At 35.9% G+C, this 25545-nt stretch overlaps 1 protein-coding gene across 1 annotated transcript in view; it reads left to right on the forward strand.

The window, feature by feature from the left end:
- The window catches only part of BRIP1 (BRCA1 interacting protein C-terminal helicase 1), a 182016-nt gene extending 160725 nt beyond the window's left edge, over nt 1-21291 (forward strand). The window contains exons 17-19 of the mRNA XM_008070847.2: nt 8674-8756; nt 18392-18721; nt 20383-21291. Coding sequence (XP_008069038.1) covers nt 8674-8756; nt 18392-18721; nt 20383-21218 — 1249 coding nt within the window. The 3' untranslated portion in view covers nt 21219-21291. The remainder of the gene's footprint in view (nt 1-8673; nt 8757-18391; nt 18722-20382) is intronic.
- The last annotated feature ends 4254 nt before the right edge of the window (nt 21292-25545 follow it).

Below are 25545 nucleotides of genomic sequence, written 5' to 3' on the forward strand. Positions count from 1 at the left end.
GCAGCAGCTGCTCCCGGCCCCCGCAGCCTTGACCTGCTGGGCTCCAGTCATCCTTCCGCCTCAGCCTTCCAAGTAGCTGGAACTACAGGCACGCGCTACCACGCCTGGCTAATTTTTTTGATTTATTGTAGAGATGAGGTCTTGCCAAGTTGCCTAGGCGGGTCTCGAATCGTGTTAATTTCTAAGAACTTTTTTTCTTTTTTTTGTTCTTGTTTCATGGAGACAATATCTTGTCTATGAATATTGCTGATAATTTTTTTTTTAATGGCTGAGAGCGGTGGCTCAAGCCTGTAATCCCAGCACTTTGGGAGGCTGAGGTGAGAGGACTGCCTCAGCCTGTGGGTTCAAGACCAGCCTGGGCAACATGGTGAGACCTCGTCTCTACAATAAATCAAAAAATTAGCCAGGCGTGATAGCGTGCTCCTGTAGGAATAAGTGAAACTAAATCAGACCATTTGAAAAGATCGGTATAATTGATAAACCACTAGCAAAATTGGCAAAGAAAAAGAGAGAAGCCACAATTCCTTTTCTTCTCTTTTTTTTTTTTTCCAAGACAAAGTCTTGATCCATCACCCAGGCTGGAGTGCAGTGGCATGATCATAGCTCACAGCAACCTCAAACTCCTGTGCTCAAGCTGTCCTTCCACCTCAGCCTGCTAAGTAGCTAGGACTTCAGGTGTGTGCCACCATGTCTAGCTAATATTTTTATTTTTGTAGAGACGGAGTAGCCACAGTTACTAACATCAGGAATAAAACAGGTTATATTACTACAGATTCCTCAGACATTAGAAGGATAATATGGAAATACTATGAACAACTCTATACATATACATTTGATAACTTAATTGAGATAGACTAATTTCTCAAAACAAAATACCAAAAGTCACCCAAGATGAAATAGATACCATGAGTAGTCCTCTATTAAATAAATGGAATTTATGGTTAAAAGCCTTCTGAAAAAAATTTTTTACCCCATTAACAAATATTACCAAACAGTTAAAGAAGACATAACACCAATTCTATATGATCTTTCCTAGAAAATAAAAGAGGATGGAACCTTTTCAGTTTATGAGACCAGTATTAGCCAACTACCAAAGCCAGATGAAGACTTTACAAAAACAAAAGAAAAAGAAAACTATAGATCAATATACCTCTTGAACATAGAAGTTGTCCTTAGCAAACTATTAGCAAATTAGGTGAGGTCCTCAAAAATGAAAGAACAAAGACCTTTGAAAATTTTAAAAGCAATGAAAAAATAGGCAAGTTAGAATCAACTTTCTCAAACCTCTAGATATTAAAGTTACAGCATTCCAGAAAACATTTATTCATGAAAAATAGCAGAATCTTTAACTTGCCCTATTCTTATCCCCCTGTCTCCAAGTTCACAGTAGCTTTAAAAACCAACAGCCTGAAATCACGGTGAAAGCCAGCAAGCTGACAGTCATTGAAGGAGGCAAAATAGGGATGGAATGCATTCCCAGAGAATTGTCATCCTGTGACCTGTCTGTAGTTCCTTGGAAGGCCCCACTCATAAGACTATCTTTATTGGATCTGACTTGGAAGTCACCCAGGCAGTTGTTTAGCATCACAACTGCCTGAGACAATAAATGACATTTGGTGCAAATAAGAGGCTAGCTAAAAAATTTAAAGAAAAAAGCTGAGAAATGAGATGTCAATAGAGGGCTTTAAAAGTTCTGATATATCCTTTTTAAAATTTTTTTTTATTTTAAAGATGTGGGGTACAATTCAGGATTAGGTATATAAGTGGACATCATACAGGTAAAGTTTGGTCCCCACTTTGCCTAATTTTGTCCGCTCTATTTGATCCCCACTTTGCCTGGTTTGAGATCAGGTACCTTTTTTGATGTTATGTGCCTACCCACCTCCCACCTCCCACCCTGGCAGTATCCTACTACTGCCCATCCCTTTCTTATAGTATTATGGTAAATGTTCAGGGTCCAGAGTGAGAACATTTGGTACTCAGTTCTTTGTTTCTGTAATAGATCAATGAGTATGATAGACACTAAATCCATCCAAGTCACTGCAAATTTCATGTTTGTCCTTTACAGCTAAGTAATATTCCGTCGTGTATATGTACCACTTTTTTTTTTTTAAGTTAGAGTCTCACTCCATTGCCCAGGCTGGAGTACAGTGGCACACCCCAGCGTCGACCTGCTGGGCTCCGGCGATCCTTCCACCTCAGCCTTCCAAGTAGCCAGAACTACAGGCGAACACTACCACACCTGGCTAATTTTTGGTTTATTGTAGAGATGAGGTTTTGCCAAGTTGCCCAGTCTGGTCTTGAACCCGCAGGCTCAGGCAATCTACTTGCCTCGGCTTCCCAAAGTGCAGGGATTACAGGCTGAGCCACTGAGCCCGGCCTTGTACCACATTTTTTTATCCAGTCCAGTTTCCATGAGCACAGTTGGTTCCATGTCTTTGCTATTCTGAATAGTACTGCAATAAACATGCATGTGCAGGTATCTTCTTTGTAGAATGATTTGAGTTCCTCCTGATATATTTTCAGTAGGGGGATTGCTGGGTCATATGGAAGATCAATTTCTAGTTCTTTTAGAAATCACCACACTTTTCCATAGAGATTGAACTAGTTTGCATTCTACCAGCAGTGTAGAGGCGTTCCCTTTTCTCCGCATCCTTCCCAGCATCTGGTGTTGTTTGTTTTATTAATGATGGCCATTCTTACTGGGGTTTAGTGATATCTCATTGTAGTTTTGATTTGCATTTCTCTGATGATTAGTGAGGCTGAGCAGAGAACCAAATAAAAAGCACAAACCCATTCACAATAGCCACCAAAAAAATGAAATACCTTTGCATCTTCCTAACCAGAGAAGTGAAAGACCTTTATAATGAAAACTACAAGACACTGTTCAAAGAAATCCAAGAAGATACAAACAAATGGAAAAATATTCCATACTCATGGATAGGAAGAATCAACATTATTAAGATGTCCATCCTACCAAAGGCAATCTATAGATTCAACACAATACCCATTAAATTACCAACATCATTCTTCTCAGACCTGGAAATGACAATACAGAAATTCATATGGAAATATAAATGACTGCAAATAGCCAAAATAATCCCTAGCAAAAAGAAACAAAGTGAGAGGTATCACACTTCCAGACTTTAAACCTTACTATAAGGATACAATAATCAAAACAGCCTGATATTGGTACAAGAACAGACATATGGGCCAATGGAACAGAATAGCGATTCTGGAAACAAAACCTCAATTTATGATGTATTCTTGAGATTTTAGTGAGCCATGCATATGTATAATACTGCACATGACCAAGGATGTACACATGCTAAAGAAAGACCTGATAAGTTCTTAAACTAGCGCTTGATGCTCTGCTGAGACAGAATGTAAAGACTAAGGCAGAATTGCTACCTGTCTTGCTGAAGGTTGAAAGTATGTCCCACCACATATGCAGAGTCATTTGGCAAAGAATGGGAGACATATCTCTGACTAATCGTTAGCTTACTACTAAGCTAACCAAGCAGTTTTCTTTTTTTTTTTTTTTTGAGTTGGAGTCTCACTCGGTCGCCCAGACTGGAGTGCAGTGGCTGCTTCCGGCCACCGCAGCCTCGACCTGCTGGGCTCCAGCAATCCTTCCGCCTCAGCCTTCCAAGTAGCCGGAATTACAGGCATACGCTACCATGCCCAGCTGACTTTTTGATTTATTGTAGAGATGAGGTCTCGCTGCCCAGGTGGGTCTCGAACCCGCGGGCTCAGGCAATCCACTCACCTCAGCCTCCCAAAGGTGCGGGATTACAGGCTGAGCCACCAAGCCCGGCTTAACCAAGCAGTTTTCAATGACCATACACAACAGCGAACAGACAGTACAGAATTACTTCGAAAAGTCACACCAAGTAAAAAAAAAAACCTTGGGGAGGGAGAATAATCTGATTTCTAGAGTTGTCACATTATATAAAATGCACTGTTTTCAACAAAAATTATGAAACAAGCAAAGAAATAAAAAAGTTCATCCATACACTGGGGAAAAAAGTCAGCAGAAACTGTCCCCAAGGAAGCCCAGATATTTCACTCAGTAGACAAATATAATTTAGATATGTTCAAGAACTAAGGAAACTTTGTAAAAAGGAACTATAGAAAACTATGAAAGTGATGTCTCACCTTATCACATAGAGAATATCAATATGAGATAAAATGTGTTAAGAAATAGCCTAATAGAAATTCTGACTTTGAAAAGTACCATAGATGAAATGAAAAATTTATTAGAGGTACCCACCAGCAGATTTGAGCAGACAGAAGAATCGTAACTACATAGGTAAATATAAAAGACAGTATAACTCTTTTTTTTCATCTGATTTCTTTTAAACAAGTGAATAAAACGATAATTGTAAATCTGTTGCTTGAGCCCAGGAGTTCAATACCAGTCTAGGCAACATAGTGAGATCTCATCTCTACAAAAAAAAGAAAAAAGTTAGCCAGATGTGGTGATGTGTTCCTGTAATCCCAGCCACTCAGGAGGCTAAGGCAGGGCGATCACTTGAGTCCAGGAGTTTGAGGCTGTGGTGAGCTGTGATTGCACCACTGCACTCCAGCCTGTGTTACAGAGTGAGACCCCAACTCAAAAAAATAATAATAATTGTAAATCTGTGGTAATTGTCTTGGGGATTACCAAGACCACCCTCAGATTCAGTAATTCATTTGAAACAATGAGATGGCTTCAGCATATAATTGTCTAGATATCTAGGACTTACTAGAGTGAAAGGACACTAAGCACAATCAGCAAAGAGTAAAAGAGGAAGGGCAAAGCTCAGGGAAAGCCAGGCTTAAGTTTCCAAGGTCCTTTCCTAATGGAGTTGGACATGGTTAAGTCCCCCAGCAATGAGTTGTGGCAACATATGAAATAATGCCAACCAGGGAAACTCAGAGACTTAACACCCAGGATTTTTACTGGTGGGCTGGTCACATATGCAGCCTTTGTCTAGCACTTTCCAAAAGTGCTACACTCTCAAAAGGAAAATAGGTTTGGGCATTAACATTGTTTACACAAATAGTTTAGGTACATTGAGATATTTTTAGCAGTCAGCAGGGAAACCTAAGTTCTCATACATTAACCAAGGACCACTTTTAATTATTTTTTATTTTTTACTTTTTGAGTTGGAGTCTCACTCTGTCTCCCAGGCTGGAGTGCAGTGGCTGCTCCCGGCCACCACAGCCTCGACCTGCTGGGCTCCGGCGATCCTTCCGCCTCAGCCTTCCAAGTAGCTGGAACTACAGGCGCGCGCTACCACGCCCGGCTAATTTTTGAATTATTGTAGAGATGAGGTCTTGCCAAGTTGCCCAGGTGGGTCTCGAACCCATGGTCTCAGGCAATCCACTCACCTCAGCCTCCCAAAGGCGCGGGATCACAGGCTGAGCCACCGAGCCCAGCATCAAGGACCACTTTTAAGCACGCTTTTTCTAGAGATAAAAAATTCAACCTGCTATGTTAACTTTTTTCTGCACCAGCATACAGTGTATAAAGATCTCATTTTTATGACAGTAACAAAAAGGTGAGAGGGGAAGAAACAGAGCTACATAGTAGAATCATTTTTGTGTACTATTGAAATTAAGTTGGTATTTATTCTAACTAGATTATTATTAGTTGATGTGTTCATTATACTCCTCAACCACCAGTAAAAATAACTAAGAAAATATAGTAAAAGGAATGACAAGGGAATTAAAATGATAGACTAGAAAATATCTATTGAACCCAGAATAGGGTAGTAATAGAGAAACAGAAGAACACCATATATGACATATGAAAAACAAATAACAAAGTGGGTTTTTTAATGAAATAGCTAAGTAAATAAATCTACCTTATAAGTAATTACATTAACTGTAAATAGATTAAACATTTCAATCAAAAGGCAAAGTTTGACATAATGAGTTTAAAATAACACAATCCAAATATATACTGTATGCAAGAGAAACACTACTTTAAAAACACAAATAGGTTGAAATTAAAACAATGAGAAAATACATACCATGCAAGTAATACACAAAGGAGAACTAGGTTGTTTATACTTATATCAGGCAAAATACACCTCAAGACAAAAATTGTTAATAAAGGCAATGGCATTTCATAATAATAAAAATACCATTCTGTTAAGAATATATAACAATTATAAACATTATACAACCAACGAAAGAGTTACAAAACACACGTTGTGACTGGGCTCAGTGGCTCAGCCTATAATCCCAGCACTTTGGGAGGCCAAGGAGATGCCTGAACCCATGGTTCGAGACCAACCCAGGCAACTTGGTGAGACCTCGTCTTTACAATAAATAAAAAATTAGCTGGGCATGGTAGTGCATGCCTGTAGTTCCGGCTACTTGGAAGGCTGAGGCGGCAGGATTGCTGCGGCCCAGCAGGTCAACGCTGGGGTGGCTGTGACTGTGTCACTGCACTCCAGCCTGGTCAACGGAATGAGACTCCGACTTAAAAAAAAAACAAAAAAAACCATATATTGCAAAAACGATCACAAATAGATAATTCAGTAACACTTGGAGGCTTTAATACTCTACTTTCAATAGTGGATAGAACAACTAGAGGGAAAATCAACATATAATAAAAGTCGTATAAAAACTATAAACCAATGATTACAAACAAACTTAACAGACATGCCTTACCCAACAACAGCAGAATACACATTCTTCTTAAGTGAACATGGCACATTCTTCAGGGTAGATCATATATTAGGCCTTAAAATAGGTTTCCATAAATATTAAAAGGTCGAAATCACAGAAAGTATTTCTTTTATCACAATGGAATGAAACTAGAAATCAACAACAAGGAAAAACAGTAAAGTCACAAATATGTGGAAATTCAATGACACTCTTAAATCAGTGAGTCAAAGATGAAATCACAAGGGAAGATATCTTCTGATAAGTAAAAATGAAAATACAGCATACCCAAAATTTGGGGACCCAGTGAAAGCACTGCTCAGAAGAAATTTATAGCTATAAACACCAATATTTAAAAGAGAAGAATCTGAAATCAATAATCCAACCTTTTACCTTAGGAATTAGGAAAAGAAGAGCAAACTAAACCGAGAGATAAGAGATCAAAGAAATTCTGAAGATTAGAAAGGAAGTAAATGAAATAGAGAATTCAAAAGCAGTAGAGAAAAATAATGGTAACAAAAAGTTGTTTTTTTAAAAAAGATCAACAGAATTGACAGGCCAACGAAAATTCCTGAACTGACCAAGGAAAATACAGAGAGGAGTTAGAGTATTAAAATCAGGAATGAGAGAGGACACATTTCTGCCTTAAGAAGCATAAAAGGTTACAAGAGAATACCTTGAACAATTGTATGATAACAAATTAGATAACAGATTAAGTGGACAGATTCATAGAGAAACACAAGGTACTGAAACTAAATCAAGGAGAAATTGAATATCTGAATTGATAAATAGCAAGTAAAGATAGAATTAGTATTTGGGAGGCAGAGGCAGGAGGATTGCTTGAGCCAAGGAGTTCAAGACCAACCTAGGCAACATAACATAGCAAGACCTCATTTCTACAAAAAACTAGCCAGGCATGCTGAAACATGCCTGTAATCCCAGCTATTTGGGAGACTGAGGCATTAGCCCCAATGTTTCATTAGCACTTTCAAAAAAATAGTGGGTGCTGAAAATATTATGGAATAGATAGCAGTATAGGTTATTCAACCTTGTAAATACACTAAAAACCATTGAATTGTACACTTTAAAATGTTTTTCTTTGGTTTTTTTTTTTTTTTTTTTCCTGAGATGGAGTCTCACTCTGTCACCCAGGTTGCAGTGCAGTGGCACACTCATGGCCTCCCCAGCATCGACCTGCTGGGCTCCAGTGATCCTGCCGCCTCAACCTTCCAAGTAGCCGAAACTACAGGCATGCGCTATCACACCTGGCTAATTTTTGGTTTATTACAGAAAGGAGGTCTTGCCAAGTTGTCTGGACTGGTCTTGAACCCACAGGCGCAGGCAATCTACTTGCCTCGGCCTCCCAAAGTGCTAGGGATCACAGACTGAGCCACCGAGCCCAGCCTAAAATATTTTAATAATTATTTTTAAAATAAAAACATTTTGTCAATATAAACAAATTGAATCCAACTATCTATATAAAAAAATGCACCATGACCATGTTTGGTTATCCTAGAAATGGTTCAATATTTGTATATGAACTGGTGTAATGTATCATATTAACAGTCAAAAGAAGAAAAACTGCATGAGTATATCAATTGAATTTTTAAATATTTTTTACAAAAGTAAATGTTCGTTCATGATAAAAACTTCCACACTAGTAAGAAAGATATCTATATAAAACCTACAGTTATTAGTAATACTTAAGTTTAAAAAAAACTATATGGCTAAGGAAGAAGTTCTTAGGAAATATTTTCTATAATTTTTTTATTTCAAAATAAAATGCATATAACGCTTTGGGATATAATTTATCAGTAGTTGGCAGAAGTAGAAGATTTTTTTTATACATCTACTGTGGTACATTGTATTGGGTAGCTTCTATAACAGTTCTCATAGTAATGCATTGATTATATAACTGATACATCACTGATTTTTTTTCAATTTTCTATTCCACTAGAAATCTGTCTTACTTTCAGTGTTATAATTACTTAATTTCCCCCCTATATTTTGTAGGTGTATTCGACACAAAAATGATTGGGGAGCTCTCATTCTAGTGGATGATCGTTTCAGGACTAACCCAAATCGCTATATATCTGGTAAGATTCTCAGATGAGCTTAGAGTAAAAGCTAGTAACAGCAATCTTTGTTTTTTTTATTGTGGTAACATAATATGAGATGTACCATCTTAACTTTTTTTTTTTTTTTTTTTGAGTTGGAGTCTCACTCCATCGCCCAGGCAGGAGTGCAGTGGCATGCTCACAGCCACCCCAGCGTCGACCTGCTGGGCTCCGGTGATCTTTCTACCTCAGCCTTCCAAGTAGCTGGAACTACAGGCGCACGCTACCATGCCCAGCTAATTTTTTGATTTATTGTAGAGATGAGGTCTCGCTAAGTTGCCCAGGTGGGTCTCGAACCCGTGGGCTCAGGCAATCCACTCACCTCAGCCTCCCAAAGCGCGGGATTACAGACTGAGCCACCGAGCCCGGCTCAGTTTTTAAAAAAATAAATACCAAGAGTGGGGTTGGTGGATCATATGGTAGTTGTATTTTTATTTTGAGGAAATTTTATATTGTTCTCCATAGCAACTGCACCATTTGACATTCCCAGCAACAGTATACAAGTGTTCCAATTTTTCTACACGCTTCCTAATGTTTGTTGCTTTCTTTTTATCTTTCTCTTCTTTTTTTTTTTTAATTAATGGCTACCTGAATAGATATGGGAGTGGTATCTCATTGTGGATTTAATTTGCTTTTACCCACTGATTAGTAAGCACCTTTTCATGTACCTGTTGATCATTTGCATGTCTTTGGACAAATGTCTATTCTAGTACTTTGCCCGGTTTTAACTGTGTTATTTGGGGCTTTTTTTTTCTTTCTATTGAGTTGTGTGAGTTCCTTATATATCTTGGAAAATAACTCCTTATCAGATAGATGGTTTGCAAATATTTTCTCCCATTCCATAAGTTGCCTTTTCACTCTGTTGATCATTTACTTTCCTACATAGAAGCTTTTTAGTTTAATGTGGTCCTTTGCCTATTATTGCTTTTATTACCTGTACTTTTGGTGTTGCATCCAAGAAATTGTTTTTAACACCAATGTTTTTCCCCCATGTTTTCTTTTAGGAGTTTTACAGTTTCAGATCTTATATTTAAGTCTTGAATCCATTTTGTTTTTATAAATAGTTTAAGATAAGAGTTCAATTTTATTCTTTTGCATGTTAATATCCTGTTTTCCTAGCACCATTTGTTGAAGAGACCATCTTTTCCCCATTGTGTATCCCCGTTGACATCCTTTTTGAAGATCAGTTGACCATATATGTGTGGATTTATTACTGGGCTGTCTGTTCTGTTCCATTGGTCTATATGGTTTTCTTTTCTTTCTTTCTTTCCCTTTTTTTGAGTTGGAGTCTCACTCTGTCGCCTAGGCTAGTGAGACTAGTGTGCAGTAGCATGCTCACAGCCACCGTAGCCTCGACCTGCTGGTCTCAGGTGATCCTTCCACCTCAATCTTCCAAATAGCTGGAACTACAGGCATGTCCCACCACACCCAGCAAATTTTTTTGATTTATTGTAGAGATGAGGTCTCACCAAGTTGCCCAGGCTGATCTTAAACCCGTGAGTTCAGGCAATCCTCTTATCTCAGCCTCCCAAATTGCTGGAATTATAGGTGTGAGCCAGCGTGCCCAGCCTATGGTTTTCTTTATGATCATATCATACTTTTTTGATTACTAATTGATAATATTTTTTTTTTTAGTCAGAGTCTCACTGTATTGCCCAGGTTGGAGTGCGGTGGCACAATCACGGCCACTGCAGCCTCGAACTGCTGGGTCAGGTGATCATTCCACCTCAGTCTTCCAAGTACCTGAAACCACAGATGCACACCACCACGTCTGGCTAATTTTTTTTAATTTATTGTAGATATGCGGTCTCACCAAGTTGTCCAGGCTTGTCTCGAACCCATGGGCTCAGACAGTCCTCTCGCCTCTGCCTCCCAAAGTGCTGGGATTACAGGCGTGAGCCACCATGCCTGGTTTGTAATATATTTTAAAATCGGGAAGTATGATGCCTGCAGCTTTTATCTTTTTTCTCAAGATTGTTTTGCTTATATCAATTTTAGGATTATTTCTCTATGTCTATTAAAATACCACTGGAATTTTTGACAGGAATTGCACTGAATCTGTAGATTGCTTTCAGTAATATGGACAGTTTAACAATTTCAAGTCTTCTAATCTATGAACATGCAAAGTTTTTTCCATTTATTTTTGTTGTCCTTAATGTTTTTGGCAATGTTTTATAATTTTCAGTGTATAAGTCTTTTGCCTCCTTAGTTAAGCTTGTTTCTGTGTATTTTATTCTTTTTGATGGTATTCTAAATAGAATTGCTTTCTTTTTTCTGAATATTTGTTGTTAGTGTATAAAAATGCAACTGATTTTTTATGTTGATTTTTGTATCCTGCAACTTACTGGATTTATTTATTAGTTCTAATAGTAGGGTTTTTAATACTTAAAGTTTTCCCTTTTTTTGAGAAAGCAGGATTTGTTGAGAGGACAGAAAATCTTCCTTCGGGAGGGGACCCAAAGGGATTGCCCGAAGTTTTTTATATATAAGATCATATTATCTAAGAAGAGAGATAATTTTGCTTTTTCTTTTCCTGTATGGATTCCTGTCATTTATTTTTATTGCCTAATAAATTTTTGCTAGGACTCCCAGTACTATGTTAAATAGAAGTAGCAAGAGTGGACATCTTTGCCTTTTTCCTGGTATTAAAGGAAAAATGTTACGGTTTTTAACCATTGCATATGATGTTACCTGTGGAATTTTCATAAAGGCATTTATTATGTTGAGGTAACTTTCTTCTACTCCTAGTTTGTTAAGAGTTTTTATCAAGGAAGGTTATTGAATTTTGTCATATGTTCATTCTGTATCTTTTAGGATGATCATTTACTTTTTATGCTTTATCTTATTAATATAGTGTATTACTTTGATTTTTGTATTTTGAATCAACTTTGTATTCAAGGGATAGATTCAACTTTGTGGTGTATGGTCATTTTAATGTACTGTTAAATTCAGTTTTATGGTATTTTGTTGAGGATTTTTTCATCTATATTCATCAGGAATATAGTTGGAATACAGTTGCCTGTAGTTTTCTTGTAATGTCTTTATCTGGCTTTGCTATCAAGGTAGTGCTGGCCTCATAAAATAAGTCTTGAAATTGCTCTTCAATTTTTTGGAAGCGTTTGAAAGGGGTTGGTATTGATTCTTCTTTTAATGTTTGGTAGATTTCACCAGTGAAGTCATCTAGTTCTCAGGTTGGGAAGTTTTTGATTACTGATTCAATCTCCTTACCTGTTTATAGGTCTGTTCAGATTTTCTATTTCTTCATGAGTCAATTTTGGTAGATTGTATATTTCTAGGTATTTATCCACTTCTTCAAGGGTATACAATTTATTGGCATATAATTGTTCAGAATAGCATATTGTAATCCTTTTTATTTCTGTGGCATCAACTGTAATGTCTACTCTTTCATTTCCAATCTCTCTCTCTCTGTCTCTCTCTCTCTCTCTCTCTCTCTCTGTCTTTCTCTCTCTGTCTCTCTGTCTCTCTCTCTTTTGAGTCAGGATCTAGCTCTATTGCCAAGGCTGTAGTTCAGTGGCCACTGTCATGGCTCACTGCAGCCTAAAGCTCCTGGATTCAAGTAGTCCTCAAGCTTCAGCCCTTCGATTAGCTGGGACTGCAAATGTGTTTTCTTGTTTCTTTGTTTTTTGAGACAGGGTCTCACTATGTTGCCCAGACTGATCTCAAACTTCTGACCTCAAGCAATCCTCCCACCTCAGCCTCCTGAGTCGCTGGGATTACAGGCATGAGCCACTGCACCAATCTCTTTTTCTTCATTAGTCTAGTTTAAGGTTTATCAAGTTTGCTGATCTTTTCAAAAGCACCAATCTTATTTTTGTTGATTTATTAAATTGTTTTTCTGTTCTCTATTTCTGCTCTCATCTTTATTATTTATTTTCTTCTGTTAACATTGGGTTTCGTTTCCTCTTCTTTTTTTAGTTCCTTGAGGCATGGAATTGGTTTATTTATTTGAGATCTTTCTTTTTTTTAATGTAGGTGTTCACTGTTGTAAACTTTTCTCTTAGTACTGCTGTTGCTGCATTTCTTACTTTTGGTATGTTGTGTTTTTATTTTCAATGGTGTCAAGATGTTTCCTAATATCTCTTTTGACTTCTTTGACTCATTTATTGGTTGTTTCAGAGACTGTTATTTCTACATCAGGCATGTCCAACCCACAGCCCATAGGCCACATGTAGCCCAGGACAGCTGGTAATGCAACCCCACAAAATCTTTTAACATCATGTGTTTTTTAGCGTTTATTGTCTTTTCTTTTTTTTTTTTGAGTCAGAGTCTCATTCTGTCACACAAGCTGGAGTACAGTCACACTCTTACGGCTACCACAGCCTCGACCTGCTGGGCTCAAGGCAACCCTTCCACCTAAGTCTTCCAAGTACCTAGAACCACAGGCTCGCACCACCATGCCTGGCTAATTTTTTTATTTATTATAGAGACGAGGTCTTGCCAAGTTGTCCAGGCTGGTCTCCAACCCCTGAGTTTAGTCAATACTCTTGCCTCTGCCTCCCAAAGTGTTGAGATTACAGGTGTAAGCCATCGCACCTGGCCACGTTTATTTTCTTCATAACTCCATGTGTAGTTCCTTTATTTTTTATTTTTTTTATTTAGGTGGAGTCTTACTCTGTCGCCCAGGCTGGAGTGCAGTGGCACACTCACGGCTACCCCAGTGTTGACCTGCTGGGCTCTAGCAATCCTTCCACCTCAGTCTTCCAAGTAGCTGGAACTACAGGCTTGTGCTACCATGCCCGGCTAATTTTTGATTTATTGTAGAGATGAGGTCTCACCAAGTTGCCCGGGCCGGTCTCGAACCCACAGGCTCAGGCAATCCACTTGCCTCGGCCTCCCAGAGTGTGCTGGATTACAGGCTGAGCCACCAAGTCCAGCCACGTAGTTCCATTTTTGAAGTTCACAATCATGCCTTATTCATAGCATCAGTTTTTGTCAGCACATATATTTATGAACACCTGTCTTCAACTATGAAGCACATAAAGAGCACAATTCGAACAAACATTTTTGATGAACACCTTGAGAACTCACTAAGAATCGTGACCATTTCCATCAAACCAGACGTTGACAGATTAGTTTTACAAAAACAAGGACAAATTTCCCACTAATTTTGTACAGTTCTCATTTTTCTAAACTTTATAATAAATATTTTTTATAAAGAAGTCTTATTATATATATATACACCAAATATATTATATATGTGTGGCCCAAGACAATTCCTCTTTACTTCTTGTGTCCCAGGGAAGCCAAAAGGTTAGACGCCCCTGTTCTACATATTTGCAAATTCGCCATTTCTTTTTATACTATTTAATTCTAACTTTATTCTGTTGGAAAAGATATTTGGTGTGATTTTAGTCTTCTCAAATTTGTTAAGACTTCTTTGTAACCTAACACATGATCTGTCCTGAGAAATGTTTTTTGTGTGCTTGAGAACAGTATGTGTTCTGCTGCTGTTGGGTGGAATGTCCTGTATTTGTCAGTTAGATCTATTTGGTCTCTTGTGATATTTTCTTTAATTTTTGCTTTTCATAACCTAGGATAAAGAAAAGAGAATGTTTTTCAAGTCTATTTCTTTATTGGTCTTCTGTCTGAATGTTCTATTCATTATTGAACATAAGGTATTGAGATCTGTTATTGTGTTGCTGTTTCTCCCTTCAGTTCTGTCAATGTTTTCTTTATGCATTTAAGTGCTCTAATGTTATTTGCATATATATTTATTTACAATTATCATATCTTCCTGGTATGTTGACCTATTTATCATTATATAATACTCTTTTTTCTTTCCTCTTATGACAATTTTTGACTTAAAGTCTATTTTTTCTAGTAGAGGTATGGCCACCACTGCTCTTTTGGTTATCATTTTTAGGGAATATCTTTTCTATTTTTTCAGTTTTAGCCTGTGTGCATCCCTAAATCTAAAATGAGCCTCTTGTATATAGCATGTAATTGGAACAGGTCTTCATCCATTAAGCCACTGTTTGTTTTTTTATTGGAAAGTACTATGATGTGAATGTTATGCCCCCCTAAATTCATATGTTGAGTTCTTTAACCAAGAGGTAATGAGTTTGGGAGGTGATGAGGTCATGGGGGCAGAAGCCTCTGAATGGGATTACTGCCCTTTTAAAAAATGCCTGAGCAAGTTTTCCTGTCCCTTCCTCCATATGAGATTAAGTGAGAAGGCAGCAATCTGTGAACCAGGAAGCAGGTGCTTACCAGATGCCAAATCTACAGTGTGTTGTTCCTGAACTTCCCAGCTTCCAGAACTATGAGAAAGAAATTTTTGTTAATTATATATTTATTTTTTAAAAATAATTCATATATATTGTTTAGTACACTGCAAGGGAGCAGCGACAGGGTAGCGATAGAAGAGCTGTCTGCGAATTTTTGTTAATTAGGCCACCTAGTGGCATTTTGTTATAGTAAGAAAGTTTAATCCATTAACATTTAAGGTAAGTAATTGTTGATAGTGAAGGATTTACTGTTGCCATTTGTGCATTGTTTTGTCTGTCTTGTAGTTTTTTTGGTTCTCTTTTCCTCTCTTGGTCTCTTCCTTTGTGTTTCATTGATTTGCTTGAAGCAAGATACTTCGATTCCTTTCTTGTTTTCTTTTGTGTGTCCTCTATAGATGTTTTCTTTGTGGTTACATAGGTCTTGCATAAAACATCTTGCAGTTATAACAATCTGTTTTCAGCTAACAACCTAACTTCAGTTGCATGCAAAAATGCTACACTTTTACTTTCCCCCCATCAACTTTATGTTACTGAAGTTACAAATTGTATCTTTTTATAATATGTATCCATTAGCACATTCTTAGTTATTTTTATATTGTTGTCTTTTATATACAGAATTAAAAGTGATGAAGGCACCATTGTCACTATATTAAAGTATTCTGTACTTGTCTACACATTTAACTTTATAAGCAAACTTTAGACTTTCATATGCTTTTGTGTTGCTGTTAGCAGATTTCCTTTAGCACATCTTATGAGGTATAAGATTTATTTATTTTGGTGATGAAGTCCCTCAGCTTTTGCTTATCTGGGAAAGTCTTTATCTCTTTGATTTTCACTTTGACTGACAGTTTTGCCAGATGTCACATTCTTTATTTTTTTTTTTTCTTTCAGCACTTTGAATATATCATCCCACTCCTTTCTGGCCTGCAAGGTTTCTGCTGAGAAATCTATTGGCAGTCTTATGAGAGTTCACTTGTACATGATGAGTTGCTTGTTATTGCTGCCTTCAAATTTCTATTTTCACTTTGACTTGACAATTTGATTATAATGTATCTTGCCTATGGACTTCTAGGTTCATCTTATTTGGGTTTTGGGGGCTTCTTGATTCTGGATATCAATATTTTCCTCAGGTTTAGTAAGTTTTTAGTCATTATTTCTGTAAATAAGCTTTTTGCTCTTTTCCCTCTTTCTCTTTTTAGGACTCTCACAATGTATATATTGGTCGGCTTGATGGTGTCTCATAAGTCCCTTTGACTTTCTTCACGTTTTTGTTGTTTTCTTTTTGTTTATTTGCTTCCCTAAACTGGATACTTTTCAAATGACCTGTCTTTGAATTTGTTGATTCTTTCTTCTACTTGATCAAGTCTGCTGTTGAACCCCTCTAGTGAAGTTTTCAGTTCCCTTATTGCAGCTCTTAGTTCCCTTATTGCAGCTCCAAATTTTGTTTAGCTCTTTTTTGTATTTTCTGTCTTTGTTGAAATTCTTTTTTTTCCCCCCTGTATTATTTTTTTTGAGCCCATGAGCATCTTTTTGACGGTTATTTTAAATTCTTTGTTAGGTAATTCATACACCTTTTTTCTTTAAGGTTGATTTTTGGAGATTTATTTTGTTCCTTTGATGAGGTTATTTTTCACTGTTTCTTTGCATTTCTTATAACTTTGTATTGGGATTCATACCTTTGAAAAAACAGCTTCCTCTTACAGTGTTTACAGATAGGTTTCATACAGGAGAAGACTATCACCCATTAGCCCACTCTGGGAGCTTCTCAAACATTTTCTGTGGCTCTACTTTTTACACTTGTGAGTATAAATTGCTAATTGTAAGTATTTGCCAGTTTGTTTTTTTTTTTCTAGATGTCATAATCTCTTGCTGCCTCTCTTCTGTCTCTTTTTTTGTGGGGCCTCTGAAGCAGCAGCATGCTGCCTAGCTCTTTTGTTCTCAGAAGATCTAAATATGCAGAGTATTTCAGGTCTGGTCAGTGCTCCACAACAAGCAAGACAGTAACCAGTCCCTGGCCAGCTCACTGAAAAGTCAAATGTGGACACACATTCCAGTCTTTTCTTTCCCTCTTGAGACAGTGGCCCTCAGGCTACATTCGCCTTTGTCTGCCCAGCTCTTTTGTTCTCAGTGGCCCCCAGGCATGTAGAATATGCTAGGTCATCTCAGCTCTACAAGACAGGCAAGAGAGAAGCAAGTGTCTCAGGCAACTTCCCAAAAAAGCCAGAACTTTGGCGGTATGGTCCAATCTTCTCTTTTCTCCCAAGGGAGAAGCTAGAGTTGGGAATTTACTCCCAATCATGTGGCACTATTCTGAGGAAGGGACTGTAGCAAGAGGGTGCCACAAATTTTCATACCCACTTTGATGCAGCTGGTAGATTGTCATTTTTTCCTCACTCAAATCAACAGATATTATGTGCCTATGATTTCATCCAGCAGTAACACAGTCCTTTGAGAGTCAATACCAAAAATCTACTTGTTCTCAAAAAGGTGTGGGATCTACTCGTATTTTTATGATTGCCTTTATGCTAAAAGGTCCATTATACTATAACAAAGAGACGCTAGATTTTGTTTCAGATTAGGTGTTTGTGGGTATGGACTCTACTTTTTTCCCCTTAGAGTCTAATTACTGTATTTGGTTTGAAATTAAAACAGCATCTGGATTAAAGCCAGAAGATATTGCTTTATTATCTTCCCTTTCTACATTAAGCATGCAGTGGCTTAAGTCAAGCAGTAACTAAAGGCAAAAATGCTAAGTAGTGGTATCTAGTCACAGATCAAACAATATCTCTAACAGCTTGACTATTTATATATTTAAAAATAATGATATAATAAAAATTCATATGGGACGCGATTTTCCCATAAGACAGTGTTATTTCTTTCTCCTCAGAATAGTTTACGATACATTTGGAATTGGTCGAGGAAGGGAACCAGAAAAACCTTTGAGACTAGAATCTTGAATTTATTTTCATAAAAGGAGTAAAATTTAGAATATTGTAATTGAAGGCTGTGTTGTTTATAACATCTAGTTTCCCTACACAAAGGGGGTAGGCAATTTTTATGGGGAATTTTGATGAAATTAAATTTGCCATATTCATCAGTAATTCATAACTAGAGAATAATACATTTTCCCTTCTCTACTCCCATTGCCTCTTTCCTCTCCATTTGACACTGTTTATAAAGAGAATGTTACTGATATGAGTATATTGTACTTATGAAGCAACATTTCAGGAAAAACTATTGAGAACCATTCTGTATGTTCAAAATGCAAATTTGATGAGTTCACTAGAAAAGTAAGTTTTATCTTAACATGAAATATCTTAATAACTAAGTAGCCAAATTTTCTCCTGGGTTTACTTTTCTCCTTAGGGCTTTCTAAATGGGTACGGCAGCAGATTCAGCACCATTTAACCTTTGAAAGTGCACTAGAGTCCTTGACTGAATTTTCCAAAAAGCACCAAAAGGTCATTGATGTATCCAAAAAGGACAGAAAGATTATACAAGACACTGAGTCTACACTTGAAATGACCTGTTTGAAGGACAATACCCCAGCTTATTTATTGGAAGCTGCAAGTGATCTAACACCAGAAAACTCTAGGAAGGTTGAAGCTAAAACGTATGTCCAGGAGCTACAGTATCCTAAAATAATTACTGAACACTCATCTCTACCAAGTGGCATCATCTCCAGAAAAGAGAAAAGTATGAAAAATTATTCTCATTTACATTTGATAAAGAAATATTTTATTATATTTAGTGAAGTGATATTTGAGTATAGCTTAATTTTCTTAAATATGTTGGTTTGTAATATGTTATTATCATAAAATAATGAAATCGTGTGGTGAATTGGAGTGGGAACAAACTTTTGACAGGAAATCAGAACATATTTTCTGCTTTTCTACTAATCTTGCCACTTTTTAGCTTTGTGGTCATTAGCAAGTCACTTACCCTTTTTGAGTAGTAATAGAAAAAAAAAAAGAATACCTGCCTAGTTATCCCCCCAGTTTGGGTTGTGGAGGTCAAATAAAATGATAAATATCACAGCATTGTAAAGTACTGCACAGTGGTAGATGTTATTCTAAAGGCTACATTAAAATTTGGTCTAATTTGTAGAGAATTCTCAGATGAACTTCTTTATTTTAAGAAGGCGAGAGGTATTTATTCTAAATGATAAAATATAATATTTGAAAATATATTTGAAATAGTACTCTATATCAGGGATTGACAAACTGGAACAAAATTTGGCCTGCTGTTTTTGTAAATAAATTTTAATGAAACAAATAATAAAATAATAAATACAGTTTATAAATTTATTAATTATTATTAAATAAAATAAATTTTAATTTATTTATATACTGTAAACAACAGCAGAGTTGAGTAGTTGTATAGCATATAGTAAAATAGCATAATTGGATTATTGCAACAAAAACAGTATGACCCACAAAGCCTAAAATATTTACAATCTAACCTGTAACAGAAAAACATTTGCCAACTCTGTTCTATGTTACTGGATATTATTTATTTATGTATGTATGTATGTATGTATGTATGTATGTATTGAGTTGGAGTCTCACTCGGTCGCCCAGACTGGAGCGCAGTGGCCATTCCCAGCCACTGCAGCCTCGCCTGCTGGGCTCCGGTGATCCTTCCGCCTCAGCCTTCCGAGTAGCCAGAATTACAGGCATGCGCTACCACGCCCGGCTGATTTTTTGATTTATTGTAGAGATGAGGTCTCGCTGCCCAGGCGGGTCTCGAACCCACTGGATATAATTTGAATTGTTTTAATTGATATATCACTGTTGCTTAATGTATCAGATTTTAGACATTTATTTTGTAGTATATACCTCTTATGTCCAAGTGAATTCAGGACTATTAGCCTGGTAATCAGGAAATTTAGGTTCTAGTCCTGGTCTTATTAACCATTTTATAACTTTAAGCAAATAATTTGACCTTGTGGTTGTTACTTACCTTGTTTATTAAATAAAGGAATTCATCTAGCCATTTTTTCTCAATCACTAGTTAGTGGATTTTCAAGGCAGATTTTTATAGCCAATTCCCTCCTTTACTCAGCCCTCTTCCTTTTTACCCTTTTCTTACTTGTTCAGTCTTGAGGTCTCTGATGTGGCATTTGATAATTTACCAGACAGCATTATAACTTGGGCTAGGAAACACTGAAGACCTAAGATTCCTTTCAAAGTCAACACTCTCAAGTTCTAAGATGAAAATCCACTACTATTGGTTGTATGCTCTAAGTTGTATATCCTACAGTTATTTAGGTATTTATAATAATTATTATTTTAACCTAATGATTATTATGTTAGCTAGGAGAGAAAGTTAAAGCTCTTAAATTTTTGCATTCTTAGATGATCCAGTATTCTTGGAAGAGTCTATCCAAGCAGTGAAAGCAGAAAAAATTTCCAGATCCACAAGCCCAACCTTCAACAAACAAACAAGCAGATTTAGCTGGTCTACCTTTAATTCTTTAGGACAGTGTTTTGCTGGTGAAATACTGACTGCAGCACCTGAGCTCAGATTGTCAGATAACTGTGCTTCTAGTCCTTCCAGTTTCAAATTAGAAAAGATGGAAAGTAAAACTGTTTTGCCATTCACTGATAAGTGTGAATCCTCAGATCTTACAGTAACCACATCATTTCCACCATTCCCTCAGTCAGAAACCATGATTTCACCAATAAAGATTGATGCCACTCTTACTAGAAAAAATCATCCCCAGCAGTCACTCTTCTCTGAAGAAGCCCTGGATCCAGACATTGAATTGTCTCTGACAAGTGAAGAAGCTAAACATTCCACTTCAAATAGAACTTTTGAAACAGAAGAAGATGAATCTATCTATTTTACACCTGAACTTTATGATCCTGAAGATGCAGATGAAGAAAAAAATAACCTAGTTGAAGCTGATGGAGGCAATAGATTAGCTAATAATTCAAACTGCATTTTAGCTGAAGATCTTTTTGAAATTAGAACTGAGAAAGAAATGGATTCAGTCAAAGAATTGAAAGCTGAGGATTGCACAGATACAAAGTTGAATGGAATCATGCATATTGAAGAGAATAAAATTGGTGGTAATGTCAAAACTACTTGGATGAATGAACTGGAACTGGGAAAAATTCACAAAATAGAAATAAAGAACTTTAAAAAGTCTCCTTCCAAAAATAAAGGTGTGTTCCCTGGTGTTAGGTAATAATACTTTCAAGCTGTAAAAATATGTTGTGCTTATGTTAAACTTTATTGTAAGTAATAATGTATATATTGAATAAATGTCATTCTTTTAAAAATCTGAGGTGTGTTTTCACTTTAATTCATTGTCATCAGATTTCTGAAAGCCTGTTTTATGTTCAGAAATGTAAGACTATTCTTAACTTTTGATTAAGTGATTCATACAAAATATTTTCCTCCAATAAGTCTTCTGTAATAATGCAATTTAAAATTGATCAATCTGAAAGATAATTAGTTTCCTGAGGCACTTCCAGTTTCACATAAATATTTGTATTGTGTAGTTTTCTTCATTTGTTTTCATATTGATACATAAAGATTAATCGCAATCTAATCTTGTTACACCTCAGCCATGTTTCACTATAGATTTTACCTTGAATTGGTCTGAAATTTTTTGTTTTAGAAATCACTGTCTTGAATTGAAAAGTTTACTTCCTTATTAAGCTGCCTACTTATAAGTACTTAAATAAGAAAGCAGCGTTCTTTTTTTATTGAAAATATTTTATATTTTAAATATGGTAAACTTAAAGTTAAACTTGTAAACAAATTTATGTAAACATATAATAAAAAGTCAAATGAAGTACTTAAGATTTTCAACTCTAGCTACTTAGTTTCACATTGTGAGGAAAAAGTGACATGCTCTAGCATAAAGCTTAAATTATGCAATTATTAAGATAGGAATGTCTTATGTAAATTTGCTGAGCAAACCCACATATATAAATCCAGCTGAAGTGTGTTTCCTTAGAGCACAGTAATCCTTTCTTTGAATTTTGACCATGTTTATGTTTTTGTAAATGAAACTATATGTCTGATCAAAAATGGTTCTGAAAAGCCATGTGCCATGGCTCACACCCATAGCCCAACACTTTGGGAGGCTGAGATGAGAGGATTGCCTGAGCCCAGGAGCTCAGTACTAGCCTGGGCATCTTGGTGAGACCTCATCTCTACAATAAAAATCAAAAGTTTAGCCAGACGTGTTGAAACACACCTGTAGTTCCAGCTGCTTGGAAGGATCACCTGAACCCAGCAGGTTGAAACTGCGGTTGCTGTGCATGTGCCACTGCACTCCAGCTTGGGTGACTGAGTAAGAATCTGAATCATATATAAAATGTAGTTCAAAAGATGCTAATCTCTGATGTCATTGCAAAAATACAGTCACTGATCTTTTTCTAAGAAACATCTGTGACTCTGACTCAAAGATAAAAAATAGTTCTACAAAGATGTTCATCTCTGATGTCATTGCAAAAATACATTCACTGATCTTTTTCTAAGAAGCATCTGTTATTTATTGGGCATTTAGACTTATGAGTGATTTGAATTGAAATTGTATGAGTTGTTCAGGTAGTATGTATGGTCTATTCTTAAGACAAAATTCCTAGTACTCAGGGTATTTTTTACATTCATTTGTATAAGTGAATTATTACATATGCATATGTTTGCTTTTATTTTGATGACATTTAGATTTAATACAGCTTATTTGTTTCTATAGCACTGAATGCTACAACTCTCAGCATAGTTCAAAGAAATTTAAATTGCTCAGTTTAACAGTTAAAGGAATTTATATAGATTGGGATATAGTAGATCATCCTTAGTATTATATATTTTTTCATAGTTGATCAGTGAGTAATAAGTACCAAACACTAGATTAGAAAGTAATTTCTATATTGTTTTGAAAAAATGAAGCTATTTCTCCATTCTGGTATTATTCCTAAACCACAGATAATGATCATAAGGTAGTGGAAAAAATAAATACCTGGCTGAAGACAACAGACTTGGGCGCTATTTTTGACTGTGTCACTAATTTGCTAAGTCATGTTGGCAATCTCCATGTCTTTCAGGGAATTAGTTTCATCTGTAAAATGTGGAAAGGTAGTACTATAAAATCATACAAATCCCTTTAGCCTTAAAAATCTATAATGTAAAGGAATATCTGTTGATATTTTACTCTGAGCCAATTTTCATTTGCTTTTCCAGAATGTTTAAAATAAAGCATATCATTTTGTAAAAAAGGTGACGTGACTCTTACCATCTACATTTAGGGAACAATTGTATAAATATGTACATAATAACTTGAAAAGCTAGAAATTTATTTTAATAGTATGAAATATTAAAATGTTTAAAAATATTTTAGGGACTTTTGAAATGGTCTTTAGAAGAATTAGTAAACTACATGAGAAAATCAAGCATATTATTTTATAGTCATATTGTTATTACTATATGATTTTTTATTTTTTCTCAAATCTGATTTCTCTCTGAAACTAAAAATTTTCATTACTGAGAATGTGCATAGAGATGTACCATAAGTTTTAAGTAACTCCAAAAGGTGCTTATACAATGCTATCACGTTGAAATAGATATATTATCTCAGTTCACAACTTTGACCAAGATGATATTCCAAGAAATAAACTACTAGCCTTTATAGAGTAGGATAAAGACCATTTTCATTATTGATGACATGCTTTTTAAAGAAATGTTTAGGCTATATGCAGTAGCTCAGGCCTGTAATCCTGGCACTTTGGGAGGCCAAGGTGGGAGGATTGCAAAAAAAGTAGCCAGATATGGTGGCACACACCTGTAGTCCCCGCTACTTGGGAAGCTGAGGTAGGTGAATCCCTTGAGCTCAGGAGGCCTAAACTGTAAAGAGCTATGATCATGCCACTACTCCAGCCTGGATGACAGAGTGAGACCCTGGCTCTTAAATGTTTATAGAGTTAAATCAGTTAAAACATATAAAAATGTTTTTAAAAGTACCTGACATGTGGCAAATCATAAATTATTCATTAGTATTTCAATCATATGGCTAGAGCATATCCCTGTTTTATATAAAACCTTTCCTAGCTGTAGATAGATAGAGATGATAGGCTGACAAAGAGTTGTTAGAGGAAAGAAAAAATCATTTGGCTGGTTTGTATTTTTAAGGTTTTTGAGATACTTAAGGTAGTAATTCTTTAACAGATAATCAGTGCATATGAAATTATAACAAAATTATTCAGGAGCTGAAAGTACATAGAGCATACAGGTTTCCTGGTTTTATGGCCCAAAACCAGGAAAACTACCAATTGGAGAAAGGACTTTATTCATGGAAAAAGGTACAGTGTAAAAGAGTAGATGATTCATGACTTGACTTTTAAATTGTAGATGAATCAGATAAAACTTTCTAGGACAATGTTTGAAATTAATGAGAAAGTATGACTATGCTGCTATGCTTTTAATTATTACTTAGTTTTAAATTTGGCACTGTTTGAAGGTCACATAAGGTTTTGTTTTTATTATGATCTTTTATTCAAAACTTTTTTGAAAAGCTTTCCTCCATTATTTTTCTGCATAGGACTTTGTTATATTATTTTCCTATAATAAAGCACATTCAAAATATTTAATTCTTTAGTATTGCTTGTAAAATTTCAAGAAATCAAAGTACCTTTTGTAAAATTACTTGGAAGACTGATTATTATAATCATCACTAAGTGATGACTTTTTTTGTATTTGATTACCACACAATTATTCTTGATTATGCTCTTTTAAACCTCAAATTTCTCAATATGCTACCCAAGAATTTACTTTAACCCTATGAATTCTTGGTAGTTTCTTCTCTGTTTCCTTAGGTAAATGCAGTCAATCTTTTCTAAATAAATAGCATAGATGAAATTTTTATAATAAAAAAAATTCAATACCCACACCAGACAAAATGTGTAAGGAAGAAAACCGTAATGTAAAATATCTGTGGAGCTATGAAACATACAATAAAGAATATCACTTCAGAAAATGGAATGTTAGAAAAATGACCAAGGCTTATGATCTTGTAGCCCCAAACGATTTTCATGTCTTGAAAAGAAAAAAAGAATTTTGTTTCTTAAGGTTTCATTTGATAGAACCATTAGCTGTCCAACTTCCTGTACTCACAATAGAGCCTTGTTATAATATCCATGGGATCTGAGCCAGTGGATCACCTTATTGGTAAGACCACCTTATAATGAGGTGCTTTCAGTAACTAAACCCTCTTGGACCAGGTCCAAAACAACCCATCTTACACCAAATTCCACTCTAATAAACAAGCTTCAATGTATTGGAAAGAATACAAAATCTGTATGAAACATACTGTTCCCAGAAATTAACCTTTGAAAATCTAATGGTAAATACTGATGAAAAGGAATATTTAACAAGGCATAATTAGGTAGATACTTTAGTACTTTCTATAATAAATTTTGATTTTCTTGACCCAGTTTTCCTTTTTAAGGAATTTATATTTTTTATTATCCTGTGCTTTTCCCCAAATTTTTTCCATTTCATATTAAAAT

This window comes from Carlito syrichta, unplaced genomic scaffold (genome assembly GCF_000164805.1).
Source record: "Carlito syrichta isolate Samal-C Ts95f unplaced genomic scaffold, Tarsius_syrichta-2.0.1 Scaffold314028, whole genome shotgun sequence".
Taxonomy (NCBI): Eukaryota; Metazoa; Chordata; class Mammalia; order Primates; family Tarsiidae; genus Carlito; species Carlito syrichta.